Source organism: Dermochelys coriacea, chromosome 6 (assembly GCF_009764565.3).
Source record: "Dermochelys coriacea isolate rDerCor1 chromosome 6, rDerCor1.pri.v4, whole genome shotgun sequence".
NCBI lineage: Eukaryota > Metazoa > Chordata > Testudines > Dermochelyidae > Dermochelys > Dermochelys coriacea.
Genome location: NC_050073.1, coordinates 65,362,853 through 65,381,782, shown reverse-complemented (window position 1 = coordinate 65,381,782; position 18,930 = coordinate 65,362,853). Strand labels below are relative to the sequence as shown.

General features: G+C 41.5%; 1 protein-coding gene across 1 annotated transcript in view; it reads right to left on the bottom strand.

Annotated features, from left to right (window-relative positions):
• Positions 1–16,207, bottom strand: part of SPTBN5 (spectrin beta, non-erythrocytic 5) — a 145,265-nt gene extending 129,058 nt beyond the window's left edge. The window contains exons 1-7 of the mRNA XM_043516834.1: positions 16,081–16,207; positions 14,590–14,612; positions 13,246–13,362; positions 9,710–9,877; positions 8,859–8,975; positions 5,289–5,446; positions 3,282–3,510 (exon numbers count right to left, since the gene is read on the bottom strand). Of these exons, the coding sequence (XP_043372769.1) occupies positions 3,282–3,510; positions 5,289–5,446; positions 8,859–8,975; positions 9,710–9,877; positions 13,246–13,362; positions 14,590–14,612; positions 16,081–16,207 (939 nt within the window). The remainder of the gene's footprint in view (positions 1–3,281; positions 3,511–5,288; positions 5,447–8,858; positions 8,976–9,709; positions 9,878–13,245; positions 13,363–14,589; positions 14,613–16,080) is intronic.
• Between the last annotated feature and the right edge of the window lie 2,723 nt (positions 16,208–18,930).

Sequence of the window (18,930 nt, the reverse complement as noted above, 5' to 3'; positions counted from 1 at the left end):
TTCTTCCACACCCCACAGCCCTGTGTAATCCCTAAATTTGAAATGCCCCAGAGATACCATGGCTAACATTGGCTGAAACCTGCTGCATGAAAGTTCAAACAATGCAGAATGACATTCTGTGTCTCCATTGCTCTCTATGGAGACTCAGCACCCATCTGTTTCGTTCTGCAGACACTTAAGTTAATAAGGAAGGTGTTGCAAGTGAATAAAGGCTTATGAGCTACACATTCTTATCTGCTTTTGCCTATCAGAAATTGTACTTGGAAAAGAGTGGCTGTCCCAATGCTCGAAGAGGAGTGAAACAGCACTAACCTTTAGTGCAGGAAAAGCAGCCCGTGGCATCAAGGCTCCCTTCTCTATGTTCTGCCATCTCACCCAGTTCTGGCTGAAGGATCCTAATAAGTGCATGGTCACTGGAGCGGGTGGGGGCAGGGAGATTTACCTCTCTTGATTGATTCTCTCTGCAATCCTGGTCACCCATTTAGCCTCAGCTCTCAGGCTGTCTTGACACATTGAGGCTTCCCTCCCCAATCCTATTACTGACTTCAGAGCCGCCCATCTGAGGGGACTAAGGACATGAAGATATTATCGTGTGCTCGTGTGTGTGTTTGTTTGCACATGCATCTGAAGAAGGCAGAGAGGCCTATAAGAGGGAGGAAAGGGGAAAAAAAAGCTGAGGGGAAAGAGAAAAATGGGAAATGAAAAGCAGGTAACTGCAAGGAGAAAAATAAACAATGAAAACAGAAAACGCGAATAGTAAAATGCAGAAAAGGAAATCAGTGTAACATTTAAAAAATGGAGATAGAAATATTCACCCCAAAACCCTTTTCCAGAATATGAAGATGTGTCCTATCTGATCCTTTGAGTTCTTATACAATTCATCTAAGTAGTGCCTATGATGACAGGAACTTTAGGATTGTCTAGATAGATACAGTGGTTGCACTTAAAAAGTTTCCTCACTTCTGATACAGATTCCCATTTCCAATAATAATCCATTTTACGTATGAAACAACTCTCAAGCCAGAAGAAACTCTGCAGGTGTGACCTCTACTCTGTAGATTATAACTGCAGGATTGAGTAATTTTAGGAATATAGTGGCACAAGAGAGGAAATAAACTGGTCTAATGAAGAACCTGAAATATGTCTCCAAGCCAGAGTCTTAGGTGGTGTCCAGCCTAATCTTTTTGCCCAGTCTCCTCACTCATGCCCAATCACTGCTTAATCACTGCTCAATACAAGTCCTCCTCTCCTCCAGCACCTCTGCTCAGAGTACAGTGCTATTGTTGATATCAAGCTTGGCATATCTGGGACAAAGATAGGATCTCTTTGTCTTTATCCCAGATTAACTAACAGTGCAAACCCTCCATTGCGAAAGCTTTTTACCTTGTCACAGCAAGGGAAATCCTGCTTTGGATTTTTGTCCCTACCATGGTGCAAAGGTACATGTCCCTGCCACAGCACAACCATCTTTTAAAATCAGATGTTCATCAGCTCACATACATACACACACACACACACACACACACACACACGAGAATACTTTTTGGGGTCTGTCAAGGTTCCTTCCCCACTCTGAACTCTAGGGTACAGATGTGGGGACCTGCATGAAAACCTCCTAAGCTTACTTTTACCAGCTTAGGTTAAAACTTCCCCAAGGTACAAACTATTTTACCCTTTGCCCTTGGACTTCCACTGCCACCACCAAACATTTGACTGGGTTTACTGGGAAAGCGTTGTTTGGAAACGTCTTTCCCCCCAAAATCCTCACCAAAACCTTGCACCTCCATGCCTGGGGAAGGATTGATAAAAATCCTCATCAATTTGCATAGGTGACCACAGACCCAAACCCTTGGATCTTAAGAACAATGAAAAAAGCATTCAATTTCTTACAAGAAGAATTTTAATATAAGAAAAGGTAAAAAGAATCACCTCTGTAAAATCAAGATGGTAAATACCTTACAGAGTAATTAGATTAAAAACAGAGAATCCCTCTAGGCAAAACCTTAAGTTACAAAAAAGACACAAAGAAAGGAATATTCATTCTATTCAGCACAGCCTATTTCCTCAGCCATTTAAAAAAATCAGAATCTAACGCATATCTAGCTAGATTACTTACTAAATTCTAAGACTCCATTCTTGTTCTGTCCCCGGCAAAAGCATCACACAGACAGACCCTTTGTTTCTTCCTCCCTCCAGCTTTGAAAGTATCTTGTCTCCTCATTGGTCATTGTGGTCAGGTGCCAGCGAGATTATCCTAGCTTCTTAACCCTTTACAGGTGAAAGGGGTTTCCTCTGGCCAGGAGGGATTTTAAAGGCGTTTACCCTTCCCTTTATATTTATGACAGGGTCACTTCACATTTTTGGCAAAAATGGAAGGGAATTTTTGCAGACAGAAAAGCAGCTATTCCCAAAGAAAGCTGTCATCATTGCAACAACCACAACATTTTGGCCAGAGTCAGTGAAAAATACCAGCATTTTTTCCATGAGAAATTTTAAAAATGTCTTAGTTTAATTTTTTTTAATACAGAACTGAAACCTTTTTGTTTTGTTTTTTTTTAAATACTCAACCTTATTTGTATGAGTCTTTCTTTCTTTCTTTATTTTGGTTTTATGGGTTCCCTCCTTTTTTCCCCCCCCTCACTTTTTTACTTTTGTCCCCTCATCACTGGAATAGAGGGAAAAGGGGAGAGAAAAGAGGAAAAAAACATACTAAACTGAAAACCAATTTTTTCAGGTTTTAGTTTTTCATGGTTAAACTGAAAATTTTCTACTGAAACAATTTCATAGATATTTTTACAGATTTTTTTTGTTTAGAAAAAAAGGCTATTTCCTATCAGAAAGTTTTGATAGAAGTTTTTTTGGCCAGCACTAATTTCTACATCACTGTTTTGCTGCAGAGATTAAATGAGTTCTCCATGTGCCTGACTACTTACTAAGCACCTTAGTTATCAAATACAAAATATGACCGAATAAAGAAGCTAATTTCCATGTCGCTAAATCCCTTTAGAAAGGCCAGGTTCTAGCACCAGAGTGGGTCTAAACCATTGCCAAATCAGAATTGTCTACTCACACCAGTTGTACCATTTACAAGTGACTGACTGCGCAAGGCCCTGCAGAATCAAGTCTCTGATATGGTTGCACAAATGGCTTGAGTTAACATGACTGTGCATTTAATCTGAATTAAAGCTTTTTCCCCAAACTGGTTTAACATTATGCTACTCGGGTGGGGGCTCAGTAGAGACAGAAGTAGGATGCAATTGTAAGAGTGGCAATGCACTGACCTTAGCAAGCCTCTTCTGGACAGTCTGGCCCTGCTTCAGCCTGGAAAAATAATGGTAATAGAGCGACACATAGGTCATGATGGATCTCTCATCTGGATGAGGCACTGCCACATCCTCAGCATCCAGAAGTTTAGTGATTCCCAGGTGCTTCTGTGCCACGCTGAAGGCATTGTTCAGGTTCTTGATGGGCTGCTCATGCCTCAGTGAGCTGTAGTGGATGAGATCAGGCCTGGATGAGGAGAGGAACATATGAAGGACACAAGAGAGGAGGGTTAGATTTAGAAATTACAAAATAGAAATGAGTTACTATCAAGAAGGGTTACGCCTCCCATACACAGCTATACAACATGCTGTATGTACACATATATATTGCAATGTAGTATATGGTGCATATTGTTGCTCTCTGTTATGGGCTGTACAGTAGCAGCTAATAACATAGTTTTTCCTTAGGCTTTAGAGGTCACATGCTGTGCTTTTGGTGCAGCAGGATCTGTTTTTTATCCCAGCTGTCACCCTGAAGTTCCATGTGGCCATGTTGTATGTCATAATGACCACTGTAAAGTCCTGGCTTCGTTTAAATTACACACAGATTTATATACAAAGGATGCAACTGAGCAAATTTCTGACACTGAATAAGGAACTTTAGTAGAATGAGGAACACGGAACAATAATCCCTTAAAGCATTGACAGGTTTCAGAGTAGCAGCTGTGTTAGTCTGTATCCGCAAAAAGAAAAGGAGTACTTGTGGCACCTTAGAGACTAATAAACTTATTTGAGCATAAGCTTTCGTGAGCTACAGCTCACTTCATTGTAGCTCACGAAAGCTTATGCTCAAATAAATTTGTTAGTCTCTAAGGTGCCACAAGTCCTCCTTTTCTTTTTAAAGCATTGAGTAGCTCTCTGCTTTCCTGTAGAGCTTTGGCATAGACCCTTCACTAGCCCTCCCTTGTCTGACAGAAGAAGGAAAATTCCCACTCCAGAACTAAGCTCAGCTCATCACAAAACTCCCCATTCCTCCTGCCTCTTGTCGTCCCTGGTTGGTGAAACAAAGACTCACTAGGTAGGAAATTCCGAAGTGGGAATGTTTTCCCTGGCTGGGGAGTTATGGGGTTCTAAGTCTTCCTGCCAATAGATGGAGCAGCACTGGTATCTGATGGGAGAAGAACTGTCCAAGGGGACAGTCCCCTCTCTCCCTTCTTTCTTCTGTTCCCTGCTGCTTCCTCCTCCCTTCAAGAGGGGCAGAGAGGGAAAGAGGGAGAGCCTGCTTCCTCCAGCTCCCAGCTACAGCTCTCATTGAACTGAAAGGTTTAAATGCTAGCGGAGACCATAGAAAACCTCATTTTCAATAACATTTCAGAAAGTGCAATTGAAACCAGCGAGGAAGGTGAAGATAAAAGAAAGCAAATTCTCTAGTATTTTTCTTCATGTAAATGTTTTGAACAGGAGCCAAGTTTTGAGACACAGGTACTAATTCCTATCAATGGCCAGCCAGGATCAGTGAGAAGCACAATTATCCTGCATGGCACAAATAGCAAAATCACACTCTTGAAGATACTGGAGGAACCTGCAGGGGACACAAACTGGCTGAGATGATGATGTGTTTCTAAGCCTTAAGAATGACTAGGAATTAATAACAACAGTGGAACAAAACATGCTCTTGATCTGCCATCAGTCCTTTTATATCACTGTTTGGATAGTGACAGATTTAATGCTTTTCTAGCATATCTACTTGTTTTCTGAGCAAATTAAAGATACAAGTTTAAATGCAGAGTATATGCTAGCAAATTCATTTTTATTTCCAGGAAGAGAAAGAGTCAAACTCCATGAACCTGATTCTTCCACTCTTATTCAGGCAAAACACCCACTTAAAGAAATGGTAGTTCTGAATGCGAAGACAAAACCATTTTCTTGTCCATCAAAGAGAATTCAGATCCTGGAAGACACTATGCTAGAGCCAGACATAGTGGCATCAGCTATTCTTAAAGCCTCCCATCATCACCCATTTACCTGTGAACATGAATGAGGGCATTGAAAGCCAGGCCATCAGACCAGCTTTTGGAGAAGTCCTTCACACTCACATTGGAGTAACTAGCAGTCTTATGCTGACACCAGATCAGCAGGGCTTCATTGGCAGACAGTACATCAGCACGGACTCCAAATTCCTCCTGGGAAGAGAGCAAGGTAGGAAATTTCAGGATGGCAATAAATTCCTCTTCATAATAACAGCAGTCACTCCACGGCTAAAGCTGCAACTGAGCTTCTTTTATAAAATTAATTTTGTTCCCCTTTAAAATCCACAAAAATTCATATCAGTCTTAAAATTGGTAGGCTAGGTTGAATGCTTTTACCAAGTTGGAGGTGAACAAGGGGTCCCTAAATTATGCACCCTAAAAATAGGTGTTCAGAGTTCAGAAAGTCTTCTTTGTCCACTTTGTAACAAGCTAATGGAAAACAAGAGAGACATAAAGCTTAGTCTATTTGTCTCTTTAGCCATGATCTGGTGCCCTTCACCAAAATTTAGGTCTTTAAAGTTTGATATTAAAGGTTATTGGATTTTGATTTGGTAATGTCTCTGAGGAATCTCAGCTCTGGTGAGTTTATCTTATGCATCAAATGACTCCTGGAGACTTTAAAAAAGTCTCTAACACGTTTCCTTGGGGAGAGAGAGAGAGAGATCAAAGTTTAGCCCAACCACCAGGGGAAAAATATTTCTCCCAAAATGTGCTTCGTAAGGCTTGTAGAGGGGAGTGAGGTGTGTGGGGGATCCAATAAGTCTCCAGCTTCAGGGGCCATAGGGATGTGGGGTGAGCAAGTCTCTAGATGAGGGAGTGGAAGGAGCAGAGGCTATGGGGGATATGAGAACTTGGAGGAGAAAGGTCTCCAGGTAGGGTTCTGAGGGCTGCCAGGAGCAGAGTGGTACAGGTGGGAAGAAGGGATGAGTTCAGAAATAGTTCCTGGGTACTAACACCTCCCTGACTCCTCCACCCTATGGACTTCCGGTATTTCATTAGAGGGGAGTCCCACTGCTGGAAAACAGCGAAGGAAAGTTGGGTAGGGAAGGCCCCAAGGAATCAGTGTTTTGTCCCAGCTTAGTCATTTGCCATCCCCAAGCTGCTCCTAAGCATCCCCTAAATCAGCAGGGTTCTGGTGGGGGAACAGGGGCTCTAGAGGCATGAGCAGACTGCCAGGAGAGGAAGGGTCGAGGTGGGGGCAGCTTCGTTAATCTGCAAGTTAAGGCTGCAGAGCATTTGTATGAAAAGAGCAACAGTTTGGTGACAAATCCTCACATGGAATAAAGGAAACGTGTTCTATAGAATTTTTAGTTAATTCTGCTTTCCCTGAAGCAAGGTGACTGTCATGAACTGGTATGTTCTCCTGTCCCTACTCTGTCATTGAAGGTACTTTAAGAATCTTTGGGGTAATAAATGTATGAGAGAGAGTATGCTGGCTGAAACGAGTGAAGCCATATCTTTAGCTAACTTGACAGTGCAACTTATCCAAGAAGGAGGCAGACCTGCATTCTAGTCCCAATATCTACTTCACCCTGGAAATTGTTTTTTTTACTTGATGTTTGTGCCAGTCTCTCTGAGGAAGTATAAGAGGGACTCAAGTTTTGTGTGTGAGCAGAAGAGAATATGGAATGCTAAGGAAGCTCTCAGTCTCTCTAGAATTATGGCTGAAGGGGGTTTCCCCATAAACTCACTCTGAGCTGCAATTTTCCTTCACTTTTCCTTTGATATTATAATGAATAAGTTGATGTGTATGTGCACCATTGGCATCTATTGGGTGAATTTAGAATTTCTGAATAGTTCATAAGTAGGGAGGGTCAAAGTTTGTAAAATAAAATGTTTTAAATTAAAAATGGCTTCTTGATTTATACCAAAAATTTCATTAAAATTGTTTATAATCATTTGAAATTGTCCACATTTTAAATTAAACAATCTGAAACAAAAATGCTGTTCTGAATCAATTCAAAACACTAAAAAAAGTTTCAGTTTGAATCAAAGCAAAACATTTCCAGTTTTCATTTGGTTTCCCTAGGAAAAAAGGGAAGGGAAGAAGGGAGAGAAAGGGAGGAAAAAAAAAACAAATATTTGTTTTGATTCAATTCAAATTGAAATGATTTCTCTTTTTAAAATTCTTCAAAATGACAATTTTGCAAAATTGAAATGATTTCTCTTTTTAAAATTCTTCAAAATGACAATTTTGCAAAAAAATTAAAATGAAAACATTTTCTCCTTTGTTCTAATTTTTCTACGGTAAATAATTCCTTTTTTTTTTTAAACCAGTCTGAGTCATAAGTTTCATGTTGCTATCAGTGAATGGAAATTCTGGTTTAGCTTAAGTATGAAACTGAGTCTCTCTGTTCATTCCCTTCTTTTATCGTCTCTGGGGAGAACAAGACTGCCTGTAGTGCTGTCAACCTGTTCATAACACTTGCAGCTCTGCATTAAGTTAATAATTATAAATAGATCTCAGGCTTTAGGGCTTCAGCCACATGCAGGGCTCAGGAAGGAATTTTTTTCTTCAGTGCACAACTGATCAGATCTATTCTGAGTTCTTTTTCACCTTCTGCAATAAGCTTTTTAAGAACTATTTGGACAAACATCTGTCAGTAATGGTCTAGGTTTACTTGGTCCTGCCTCGGGTGACTTCTTGAGGTCCCTTCCAGTCCTATATTTTATGATTCTTTGATCCTTCTTCTGAATAGAATTGCTTTGACTGGAAAAAGAACACTAGATAGCGTGGACCCATGCTCTAAGGTGGTACAGAGAATCTTCTTTCTGGTCAGCCTTGCTCACATGCTCAGGGTACAACGGATCACTAAAGTTGGGATCAGGAAGGAATTTTCTCCCAGAAGGTCAGACTAGATGAGCTAATGGTCCCTTATGGACGTAAATCTACAAAAATGAGTAGTAGGGGGCCTGTGTTTTTGAATTTAAAGGCATTGGGCAGATGATGCATGTCCTGAGGGGGTCTGTGTGCACTTAGCCAGTGATGTCAACAGTGAAGCTCCTTTATCTGCTGTCAGCCAGTCAGTAGAGGGCAGGGTTAAACACACACACTAGCTGAACACTATAGCCATGTGGATATTATTCCTTGTACTGGCTGAGAGAATGTCACTGCTCCTCCAGCTGCCTCAGCCAAGCCCTGTGCTTTTAGCGGTGATGGACAATGAGTTTGAATCTAACATTACATGAATGCAGTCGGCAGATGACCAGTACGTCAGTGGCCTTAGATACATTAAACTTTTCTGCACATCAGAAAAGAACTAGCAAAACTGGAAATAAGTAAATTTTTCACAGTGAGGGTAATTAGTCATTGGACCAGCTAAGCAAGGGATGTGGTACATTCTTCATCGCTTGCCGTTTTTAAATCTAAATTTTTTTTTTTTAAGAACACCCTAATTCAGCCACACATTATTGGCCTAGATGCAAGAATCACTGGGTAAAATTTTATGGTTTGTGTGATCCAAGTGGTCAGAACAGATTATTGTAATGGTCCCTTCTGGCCTTAATCTCTATGAAATCTATGAAACACCTACTGATAATCAGAAGAAAAAAGACCTCGTTTTACCTTATCAAGTGTGATGGAAGAAATCTGGAACCGGAGTATAATCATCCAGATTAATCCCAGGATTAGGGTTCGGTCCCCATCTACAATATTCTCAGGCCCAATGACCTTTACGTGCACCTGCCAATAGACAAGTAATTCCCTTCAGCATGAAACAATCTGAGTCTACCGCTCTGGAGGGGGCACTTGTGTAATAAATGATGTGTGGAGAAATATATGTTCCCTCTTGGCTGTTATTCAAACAGCAAGCAAAACTATACAACAGAGCAATAGGGTCATATCCCTTTAAATAGTTTGTGAGCCCTTTACTGGATCTGTCTTCTGTGTTTCAGAAGCCACCCAGAACCCTGCCACAGCAGCAGAGTATATATGTGCCTAGGCCTTCCATGTTGAATATAGTTAATCAACATGGGTATTTGGATTCCACTGTGCCTGTGTGTTACATTACCTTTGTTTTGTAATAAACAAAAGGCTCAAGAATGATTTGGGGGAATGTCCCTTTTACTAGAAACAAGACAAAACATTGATATCAGAAAGTTCCATGGTAGATAATTTCTCAAGCTGCCAGAGACTAAGAGCAAACTAATGAAGGTGCAAGGACAGCAGCAGAACCACCCTCTTCTCTCTCTTGAGGAGGAAACTCTTAGTGAGAGAAGGTTAATATGAAACCAGGTAAAGTTTGTGCATCTGAAGTAAAGAGGGGAAAAGGGACAAAGTAAAAAATCTCCCATCTTCATGGAACACCTCATTACGTACTATAGGGAAAAAAAACAAACAAGCAATCAAGCAAAACCCATTTAATTTTGAAGTTAGCTTGTAAATTGTTCAGACTAGTGTCAGCTTCCACTTCTCACCTTGGATTTGAGGAATGTGATGGCTTTGCTATTATTCTCCAGAAAATGTACCCTCATCTTGCCCCGGTTTGGTCTAGGCAGTGATTCTCCAGAGAGCAGTTCCAGGACTTGCAGAAGGTAAATGCCATCCTTCAGGTCCGTGTAGACGTCTTGTATCACAATGTTCACCTGCAAAGACAAAACGCACCACATAGAAACTTAGTTCCCGTGACTCTTGCACTTGGCTGACAGATTTTGATTTTTTTTTTAAACACAGAGTGAAGAACATTTAAGTGCTGAAGTCACAAGATCTGCTCTGTGAGATCTAGTTTCCCCTCTGTTTGTGTGGAGACCTGCTACAAGGTTCACGGGAATTATACACTGAATGAGGGCAGGCTGGCAGGGCTGTACAGTAAGGTTTAGTACTTTCTATGCTGTTCAACAACTTCAGTACTTTGTGCTTCTGCTACTGGATTATCATCTCTTCTGTTCACCCAAGACATGATGAGCAGCTCTCCTTTATTCAGTCAATGGCCAGCTCCACTTCCAGAGTTTCTCCCACATAGTGTCAAGCAAGACCTGCAGCCTCTTCCTGGGTTTCACCTGAAGACCACTTGGTTTGCTTTACCCATTCAGTCATGGGCTTCTATGCATCAGAAATGGATTACTGGGAGAATGCTTGTTTGGGAGCTTCTATGGGTGGAGGTGAAATATTACCTTCCTATTCATATAATTAAGTTTCAGCCCAATGTGGTCTTGCCATTTCCTCAGCCCTTCCACTCCCTCCATCTCTGTTTGCTTTCTGAATTCCTGCTTATATAGCCCCCTGCCTTGAGCTGTTGTGTAGGCCTATAAAATACATGAAGCCAAGAGGTACTTTCCCTAGAAAGGGGATATTTTGTGTTGACTTTAAAGAGGCACATTCACACTCAGGCTAAAAGACACACTTTTTTCGGAATTTTTATTGCCATATTTGCAAATAATTAAATCTATCTGTGACTTAATCCTTACAGTTCACTTTGTATCCAATCTTGCAAGTGAAGTGAGTCACAATGTTAAAGTGGTGACATCATAATCATTTTTGTGGCAACAGACTAATATTCTGAGCACAGGATCGTCACTTTGCTGCGGGATCAAGAATGGGCTCAGTCATGATGGGAAATGGTTTATTAAAATACAAATAGCTAAAAGCGACTTGGCTAATACCAGCCTCCTGTAGATAGCTCCTGAGTTTTAAAGACTCAGCAGCTTTTACACACTATCTCTTGGCTGAATTCCAATTCTGGGTTGTAACGGACTAGTTCCGGCCTTAATTAAAGCCTCACAGTCAGAACCTCCACGTACCAGCCAGAGTCTTATGTTGTAACTTGCTCAATCACGTGTGTGTTCAGATCCACTAACAACAAGCATATTACCCTGCTGCCAAGGAGATGACCTAATGATTCAGCAATATGGCATGATGTGTGTATACTGTATCCTAATTATAGCATGGTTGAGGAATATCTTTTGGCATCCATGTTATTAACCCTTAAAGTGGGTCATTATTAGACCACACCACACCTTCCAGGGTAATTTACTATGATTTTGAACTACTAATTTCGCAAGACAAACAAGACCATACTTTTAAGATGAAGAAATAGCTTTTTGAATAGGAGTAGAATTACGTGCGAGGAAAATAGGACCAAATAACAAGTTTAAAGATCAAACCCTGCCCTATCATCTGTGGGTTCTGCAGGCCCTCTTGCAGCAGAATCAGCAAGAATGGAAAGTACAGGAGCAGTTAGAGCAAATGACAAGTAGTTGACAACTTTCTCTTGACTGCTTACCTCCAGGCCCTCAGATAGCACCCTATTTCATTCTCCTAGTTATTTCTTTTTCTATCTTCTGTCTCTACCTGTTTAAATGTTGTGTTATATTAAATAGCTCTAAAGTACTGACAGTGGTGTCTGACTGTTTTAAAAAGGTAAAAGCCTCTCGGTTGTGTTTTGTGCCAGTTTTATTCATGAAGACAAAATCTTTTTAAAATTATAGTTTGTAATGAACCTTTCTGTATAGATCTGTGCTTTGAATCATCGTGCAGTAATAATAAAATTGTTTATATATCTATATAGTTCCATTTTTCCATACAAATTGGAATAAAGTTACCAAACCCATGCTTTTAAATAAACTGTCAGTGGGACCACATTACAATTTGAGAAGAACGAACAGAAGGGGGCTCAGTTTGCAAAGCAGTGGTTTTGTCCTACCATTTAATACTCTGGGTCAGCAGGGAATCCAGGCATGTGACAGTGTCTTAAATGTAGCTTGCGATCTAAGCTCAGCTCCTTCATCTCATGGGGCCAGAAACTGAAAGTACATTCCTGAGAAGACATGGATAAGCTCCCTACGCAACTTCGTTCCTTATATGGCTTGAAAGTTCTCTCCCTCTCTCCACTTTTTTGATGTGCAAGCAGCTTAAGCTTAAGATTGAAGTCAGCTCTTGAACTCTGAGGTATCTGACTTCACTGAAATAATACATATGACTAGATGGTGCTTTGATATCTCCTTGATTTCAACACTTGTTTGGGTAGCAGAACCAGGTTGTGTTTCATAGTTCTCACGTACCAAGTAATATTTAATCAACCCCTTTGCTCTGCCCTAAAGCCACCAAAACTTAAAGATGTCTGTCTTTGATGGGTCATCACTGCCCATCTCGCAGACAATAGTGCTCACATTAGTCTAACTCACAGTGGAACCTAAACTGTTCCAATGGTAGCAAGACCAGACCATAGTTTGGAACAACCCCCACTCCACTGTGGGTTACAGTGTGCACAGTTGAATGGAAGGCAGCAAGCACTGGCCATTAAGGTCACAGTCTGGTCAATGGGAACAATTTCCCCCAAAGATGTGAAAGCCTTGCAGAGAGCCACAATTTAGTGAATGTCACAGATGCATCATTAACTGCTCAAACGATCAATTCCTATATTTCTTTCACTTTAAATGAGTTCATATTAAGACTGCATAGTCATAGTCACTGAGGCTGCATGAACCATTGTAGCCCCAGATCAATGGGATTAGATCATACAGATTTTTTCATGGGGGATGCAGTTCCTCCCCGGGGATAACAACTAGGCAGCTCAGGACCTCACACATAGAAGATAATCGAAATAGGAAAATTCACACAAAGGTCAAGAGATTAACGAAGACAACTCGTGCCACAAGACAGAACCCTGATTTCAGGGGAGACCAGGAACCGAGACCTTGAAGAAAATCAGAAGGATTGTTTTGTAGGTATGGTGAAAAATACGTGATTGGGTCACCCTCCTTGGCAGGAGTCTCTGTTACTTATATTATACATTCAGGTTTCAGAATAGCAGGCGTGTTAGTCTTTATTCATAAAAAGAAAAGGAGTACTTGTGGCACCTTAGAGACTAACAAATTTATTTGAGCATAAGCTTTCGTGAGCTACAGCTCACTTCATCGGATGCAACATTCTGTGACAGTAAATGGGGAAAGGCTGAGCAGAAGGTGAAATTGGGAATGAAAAAAATAAGTCCAAAGGAGGAGGAACTACCTACATTGTTCTTGTAGAAGACATTGTTTATCCAGTTGGTGAAGGTTTTCTTCTGTGTGGACATACGCTGCTCTTGCAGCTTCTTGATGTGATCTTGTACATATTCTCTATCCATGGTAGTCTAAGAAGACAAACATCAACTTGAGTGATTCACTTCCTCTTCCTCCTACTTTGCTCTCTGCTCTCCCTTCACCCTTAAGCTCTGCTTTCTTGAACACAGCCCTTCCTTCACTACACAAGCACATACACAACCCAGAGAATTTATACCAAGCTGCCCAATCATCTATCACATCATCCTTTTTCATTCTCCCTCTAAGTCACTTGACCCCTATCAGGGGTATCAAGGTCTGCAAGCCAGCAGCAGCAGAGTGTTCTGAAAACAGATGACTGAGAACTGAGCCTCAGTCTCTCCAGGCAGTAGTGGGATCTGCCAACCCAGCCTTTGATGTGTTGCTTGAGAACCTGTTCCAGTGTTATGGTTCAGTTCTCAGTCACCTGCTTTCAGAACATTCTGGGGTATTGCTGCTGCCTTTCAGATCATGGTATATTTGATGGGGCAGATGACTGTCTGGAGAGGGAATGAAAAATATGTGGGCCCCTCCTTTTGATGAGTCCTTCATTGTCAGTACACCCATCATTTCCAGTGGAGTCCCCTGGCCAAAGGTACTATATTGTAACAGAACTGTGCTACCTATATGAGGATGAGAGATGTTTTACAAAAAACAAATAATATAAAAGCTGCAAGTTTGAGAACCTTTAGTGACCGAAAATGCACTTGCTTAGACTTCTAATTGTATTATCTTTAGAATTTAGTATATGAAGAAATTAAGATTAATTACCTGGAAGAACAGCCTAGCTGTGAAACCAGGAGGAATCTTGGTGTCATGCAGTCAGAAGAGGAAATTACAAAGAGGCAGCTGGCATTGGCTCACTGAAAAGAGAGAAGGGACTGGAACATACCAGACTGATGAACCGCAGAGGAAATGGATACAAGGGTTGTGCTTTAGAACTTTTATGTTTCCCTCTGTCTGGGCCTGGCTCTGGGCTGCAGTTATCTACAAAGGGTGGAACACTGGCAGCGTTGTAAACCCACAAGTCAGCCGGCAAGTGTTGGAAAATGGCACCTGGGAGGGTTAGAACAATGCTGGGGTGCAAGCAGCAGTAGCCCATGGAAAGTTGCCTACATGATATTCTTCCTTGGCTTTAACAAATGAGAATAAGACTAGAAGCAGTTTTAAGATGCATACTATTTCTGGGATGGGGGAGGAAGGGGTTAAAAGCACAGGTTTGCTCCTGCCACCCAGAAGTATGGTGCTATTATTCTGTCACCATCTGTTGTCTGCTTTACCACAACGCTGACTACAGTGAAATCTGAAATATCAAAAAAAAATGGAGAATAAATCCATGAAATTTTCAAGTAAGTTACACAGAGTTGGAATTTTGCAAATTTTAAAATTAAAAAGAAAATCGCAACTTCTTCCCTTCTTTTGACCAGCTCTAGCACTGAACATCTTGTCTGTCTGGACAATGGATAACCAAAGAAGTGTCTTTCAATGAATGCTGCCATCCCAGGGGCTGATATTAACTGAACATTCCTAGAGAGGCTGACATCTCTCATCCTCAACTCTCCGCTCCTGGCCAGTCTTAATCCCAACACTTGATGACTATCACCAAGCCTACCATTGTCTCAGCTGTCCCAGACATAACTTTGCTGACTTAGAATGCAGGCTGGGTAGGACGAACATATTTCCAAAGGGAAAATGGACACTGTGTGGGGCTGGCCCGAGCCGCTCACTCAAGCCCCTATCCCTGCATGGGGCTGGCCTGAGCCCTGCCCCTCTTCCCCACACAGGACTGGTGTTGCTGCTCACCCAAGCACTGCCTGCTCCCCACACAAGCCCTGCCTCGACCCCGCGCGTTCCTCTGCACCCCTATTTTTTTGACAAAAAGTGGGCATTTGTCCTGTTTGCTCTTGCCAACTGATCAGGTTGGCAAGAGAAACGGGACAAATGTCCACATTTGCCAAAAAAGTCATGACAGCCGGGACAAGGCTTAGAAAAGGGACTGTACTGGCCAAAACAAGATGTATGGTCACTCTAAAGGTGGGAGAATGGAGAAACAGATGAATGCAGGAATTTGTAAAGAACAGTGACCCCATTTCAAGGCCCAGAAAGGGTTGATCTTGCAGTAGAAGAGAGGTTCTCAAGTTCAGTAAAATTTCAGATGTTTCCTGAACACCTCTTTATTCCTGGCCTTCCCCTGTAACTTATTCTATATGGAATAGTTCCATCTAAATTTCCTATTATATGTTTTATACAGTATATTTCTCCCCACCTCCTTCAACTTTTGAAACCTCTACCAGTTAAAAGTGATCTCCCTGAATTATATTAAAGCTTTTTCATCATTTTCAAACCTTTTTTGAGATCACCTTTGAAGACTCTTCTTTTCTAAGGGCCAGACTGAGATATTCTCACTCCTATCACATAGTGCCTTAAAGAGAGTTCACATAGGATGAAAAAGATGTTTTTGTTAATATTGCTGCCATACTCTCCATCTCACTGACTACTGAACAAGTGTTCATGCTTGTTAAGACTGACAGAACCATGAAAGGAGTTGGTTTTCTGGTGAAGTTGCGCACATTGATCAGGTTTGTATTGTAACACACCCTCTTTCTCACACACAAGTAATCCTTCTCATTAAGAGATATTCTAGGCTGAGCTCTATCTGAATCGGCATAGAAGAATGGGGCCACTAACAATAAAACTTGACTTCAGTCACACGTCTTCATTTATTCCACACAGAGAAAGAAAACCAAGGAATATTAACAATCAGGACTTACCCAGGTTTGTAAAGATTCCCCTTTCAAGTTCAGAAGTCCGTCTTTTTGGAGATGGATTTTCAACTCCAACTCTGCTGTTCCCGCATTCTGTTCCTCCTGGGCACTCAGAGTGACCTTTGGATGCCATAATAAAGGGAAGGTATTTTATAATCCACAGGCAAACCCTTCATCTGACTGTGGAGGAAACAACCCGTTAGTGCAGAGGGGGTGGGGGGCAAAGGTTATCACAAATTGCATTGGTGTGATTGTTATGCTTACAGAAAGGCAAGGGGCAGCTCCAACGCTGACGTACTATACAAAGATATGCCTTGGGACGCAATGCCAACAACACAGGTGTTCTGATAAAGAAATCACCGCCCTCCATACTTTGATAGCTCTGATGAACATGGGCTCTGCAGAAACCTGTTATCTCTGAAATCTCAGCTGGAATTTGAAATTGAAAGTTCAGTAAGGAGTGCAGAGGTTCTAATTGTTCAAGAGTCATTTAAGTGGGTGGAATCAAATGTGAAGGCAGAGTCATGCATGCTTGAATTAGCAAGGCATTGATGCGAGGAAATTCACATTACTGCATATCTACTGGTCATCAGCAAGGCACTGCAGTGGAGAAGCCCACACTGCTGGAAGGCCAGCTGCTGGTGGCAAAGCTCTGCTGTAAAGAAGCTCTCATTGCTAGACTTCCAGTTGACAGAGCCAGGTGATCTAATGTCAGTAAGCTTACAGCCCTGGAGTGCCTTGCAAGTGACAGGGCTGCAGTGTCACAAAGCGCACTGGTCCTAGATGTTAACTGGGCTGAAATCGGGCTCACAGCTGGAAAGTGAGCAGGGATTTGAAGTTAGTACTTGTAGGCAAGGACTAGGCTGCTAAAGGACAGGAATGGAATACTGATCCTTCCTTGGTAGGTTTGAGATGTCTTCTCATGCTGAGGAAATCACTAGACATGTACTTTCTATTAGCATAAGAACATAAGAATGGCCATACTAGGTCAGACCCACATAAGAAGAGCCATACTGGGTGATCTAGCCTGGTATCCTGTCTCTGATTGTGGCCTGGCGAGATGCTTCAAAGGGTATGAACAGAACAGGTGACTTTTGCATGATCCATCCCTAGTCATCTAATCCCAGCTTCAGGCAATCGGAAGTTTAGGGACACCCAGCTTCTGGGGTTGCATCTCTGACCAACTGGGCTAATAGCCATTGAGGGATTTATCCTCCACAAACTTACTAATTCTTTTTTGAACCCTGCTATACTTTTGGCCTTCACAACATCCCACGGCAATGAGTTCCAAGCGTTGACTGTGTGTTGCGTGAAGTACTCCCTTTCGTTTGTTTAAAACCTGCTGCCTATTCATTTCGTTGAGTGACCACTAGTTCTTGTGTTATGTGGAGGGGTAAATAACACTTCCTTATTCATTTTCTCCACACCAGCCATGATTTTAGGGGCCTCTCTCATATCACCCCTTCATTGTCTCTTTTCCAAGCTGAACAGGCTCAGTCTTTTAAAGCTGTCTTCACCTTGAAGCTGTTCCACACCACTAATCATTTTTGTTGGCCTTCTCCTCACCTTTTCCAATTCTAATACAACTTCATTGAGATAAAGCAACCAGAACTGAATTCAGTATTCCAGGTGTGGTCGTACCATGGATTCACAGAGTGGCATTACAATATTTTCTGTTTTATTATCCTATCCCTTTCCTAATAGTTCCTAATATTGTTATCTTTTTTGACTGCCGCTGCACACTGAATGGATGTTTTCAGGGAACTATCCATGGTGACTCCAACATCACTTTCTTGGGTGCGAACAGATAATTTAGACCCCATTACTTTGTATGTATAGTTTGGGATTATTTTTTCCAATGTGCATTACAGGGGTGCTGGAACACTTTGTATAGCGGGGGTGCTGAGAGCCAATGAATCAAACTGTAAACCCTGTATATGATGGAAACCATTTCAAGCCAGGGGATGCGATAGCACACCTCCCCTCCCCTAGTTCCAGCACCTATGGTGCATTACTTTGCACTTAACAACAATGAATTCCATCTACCCTTTTGCTGCCCAATTTGGTGAGATCCCTTTGTAAATCTTCACAGTCAGCTTCAGACTTAACTATCTTGAGTAATAGCAAGATGAAGACAGGCAAAGGGTGAAATGGACCTTTATGTCCATGCCTTTCTCTATGGGGACTTGATTTGACACTTGAGTTTAATTTAATGGATTTTTTTAGTTCTGTGCCACAGGTTCAGGAAACCTCCAGAGTATGACACACATCAACTTCTCAGAAAGGCAGGGATTTTCTATGACATGTACGATCACTTCCATAAAACATGTGAGTTAATCATTAGCTAATGATTAAATATGTGGAACAAAGTTTCTACTTTTATAGCTAAGCGGTAACACTATAGGCAGTAGGGGATCATGGTATGAATTCTCTATAGATCTTGAATGTCTCAATTTATGCTTTTTTAAATCCTCTGATATGACAATGAGCAACATTTATAACAATACATACAATAATAATAATAAAGCCATTTTAAATATATATTTATGTGTCAGCACAGTAAGAGGAACTGTACAAACACACACTCACCAGTCAGCCCCTGAACAACATCTGGAGAGAGGGAGGCCTCAGGTGATTCACAGAGAAGCACATTTGAACTAATGAAGTGAATCTTACCGTCAGTGTGGGATATGGCACTTACTGTTAAAGGAAATTACATTTTGTTCATTTCATGTACAGCTCACCCTTTAAAAAAGAATCTCCTCTGTAAGTGACTGTCAGCCCCATTCTTCTGCCATTGCAGAGAAATCAGGGTTTGCCTCTGACCTCAATAAATTGGGGCGATCTGTCCTTATG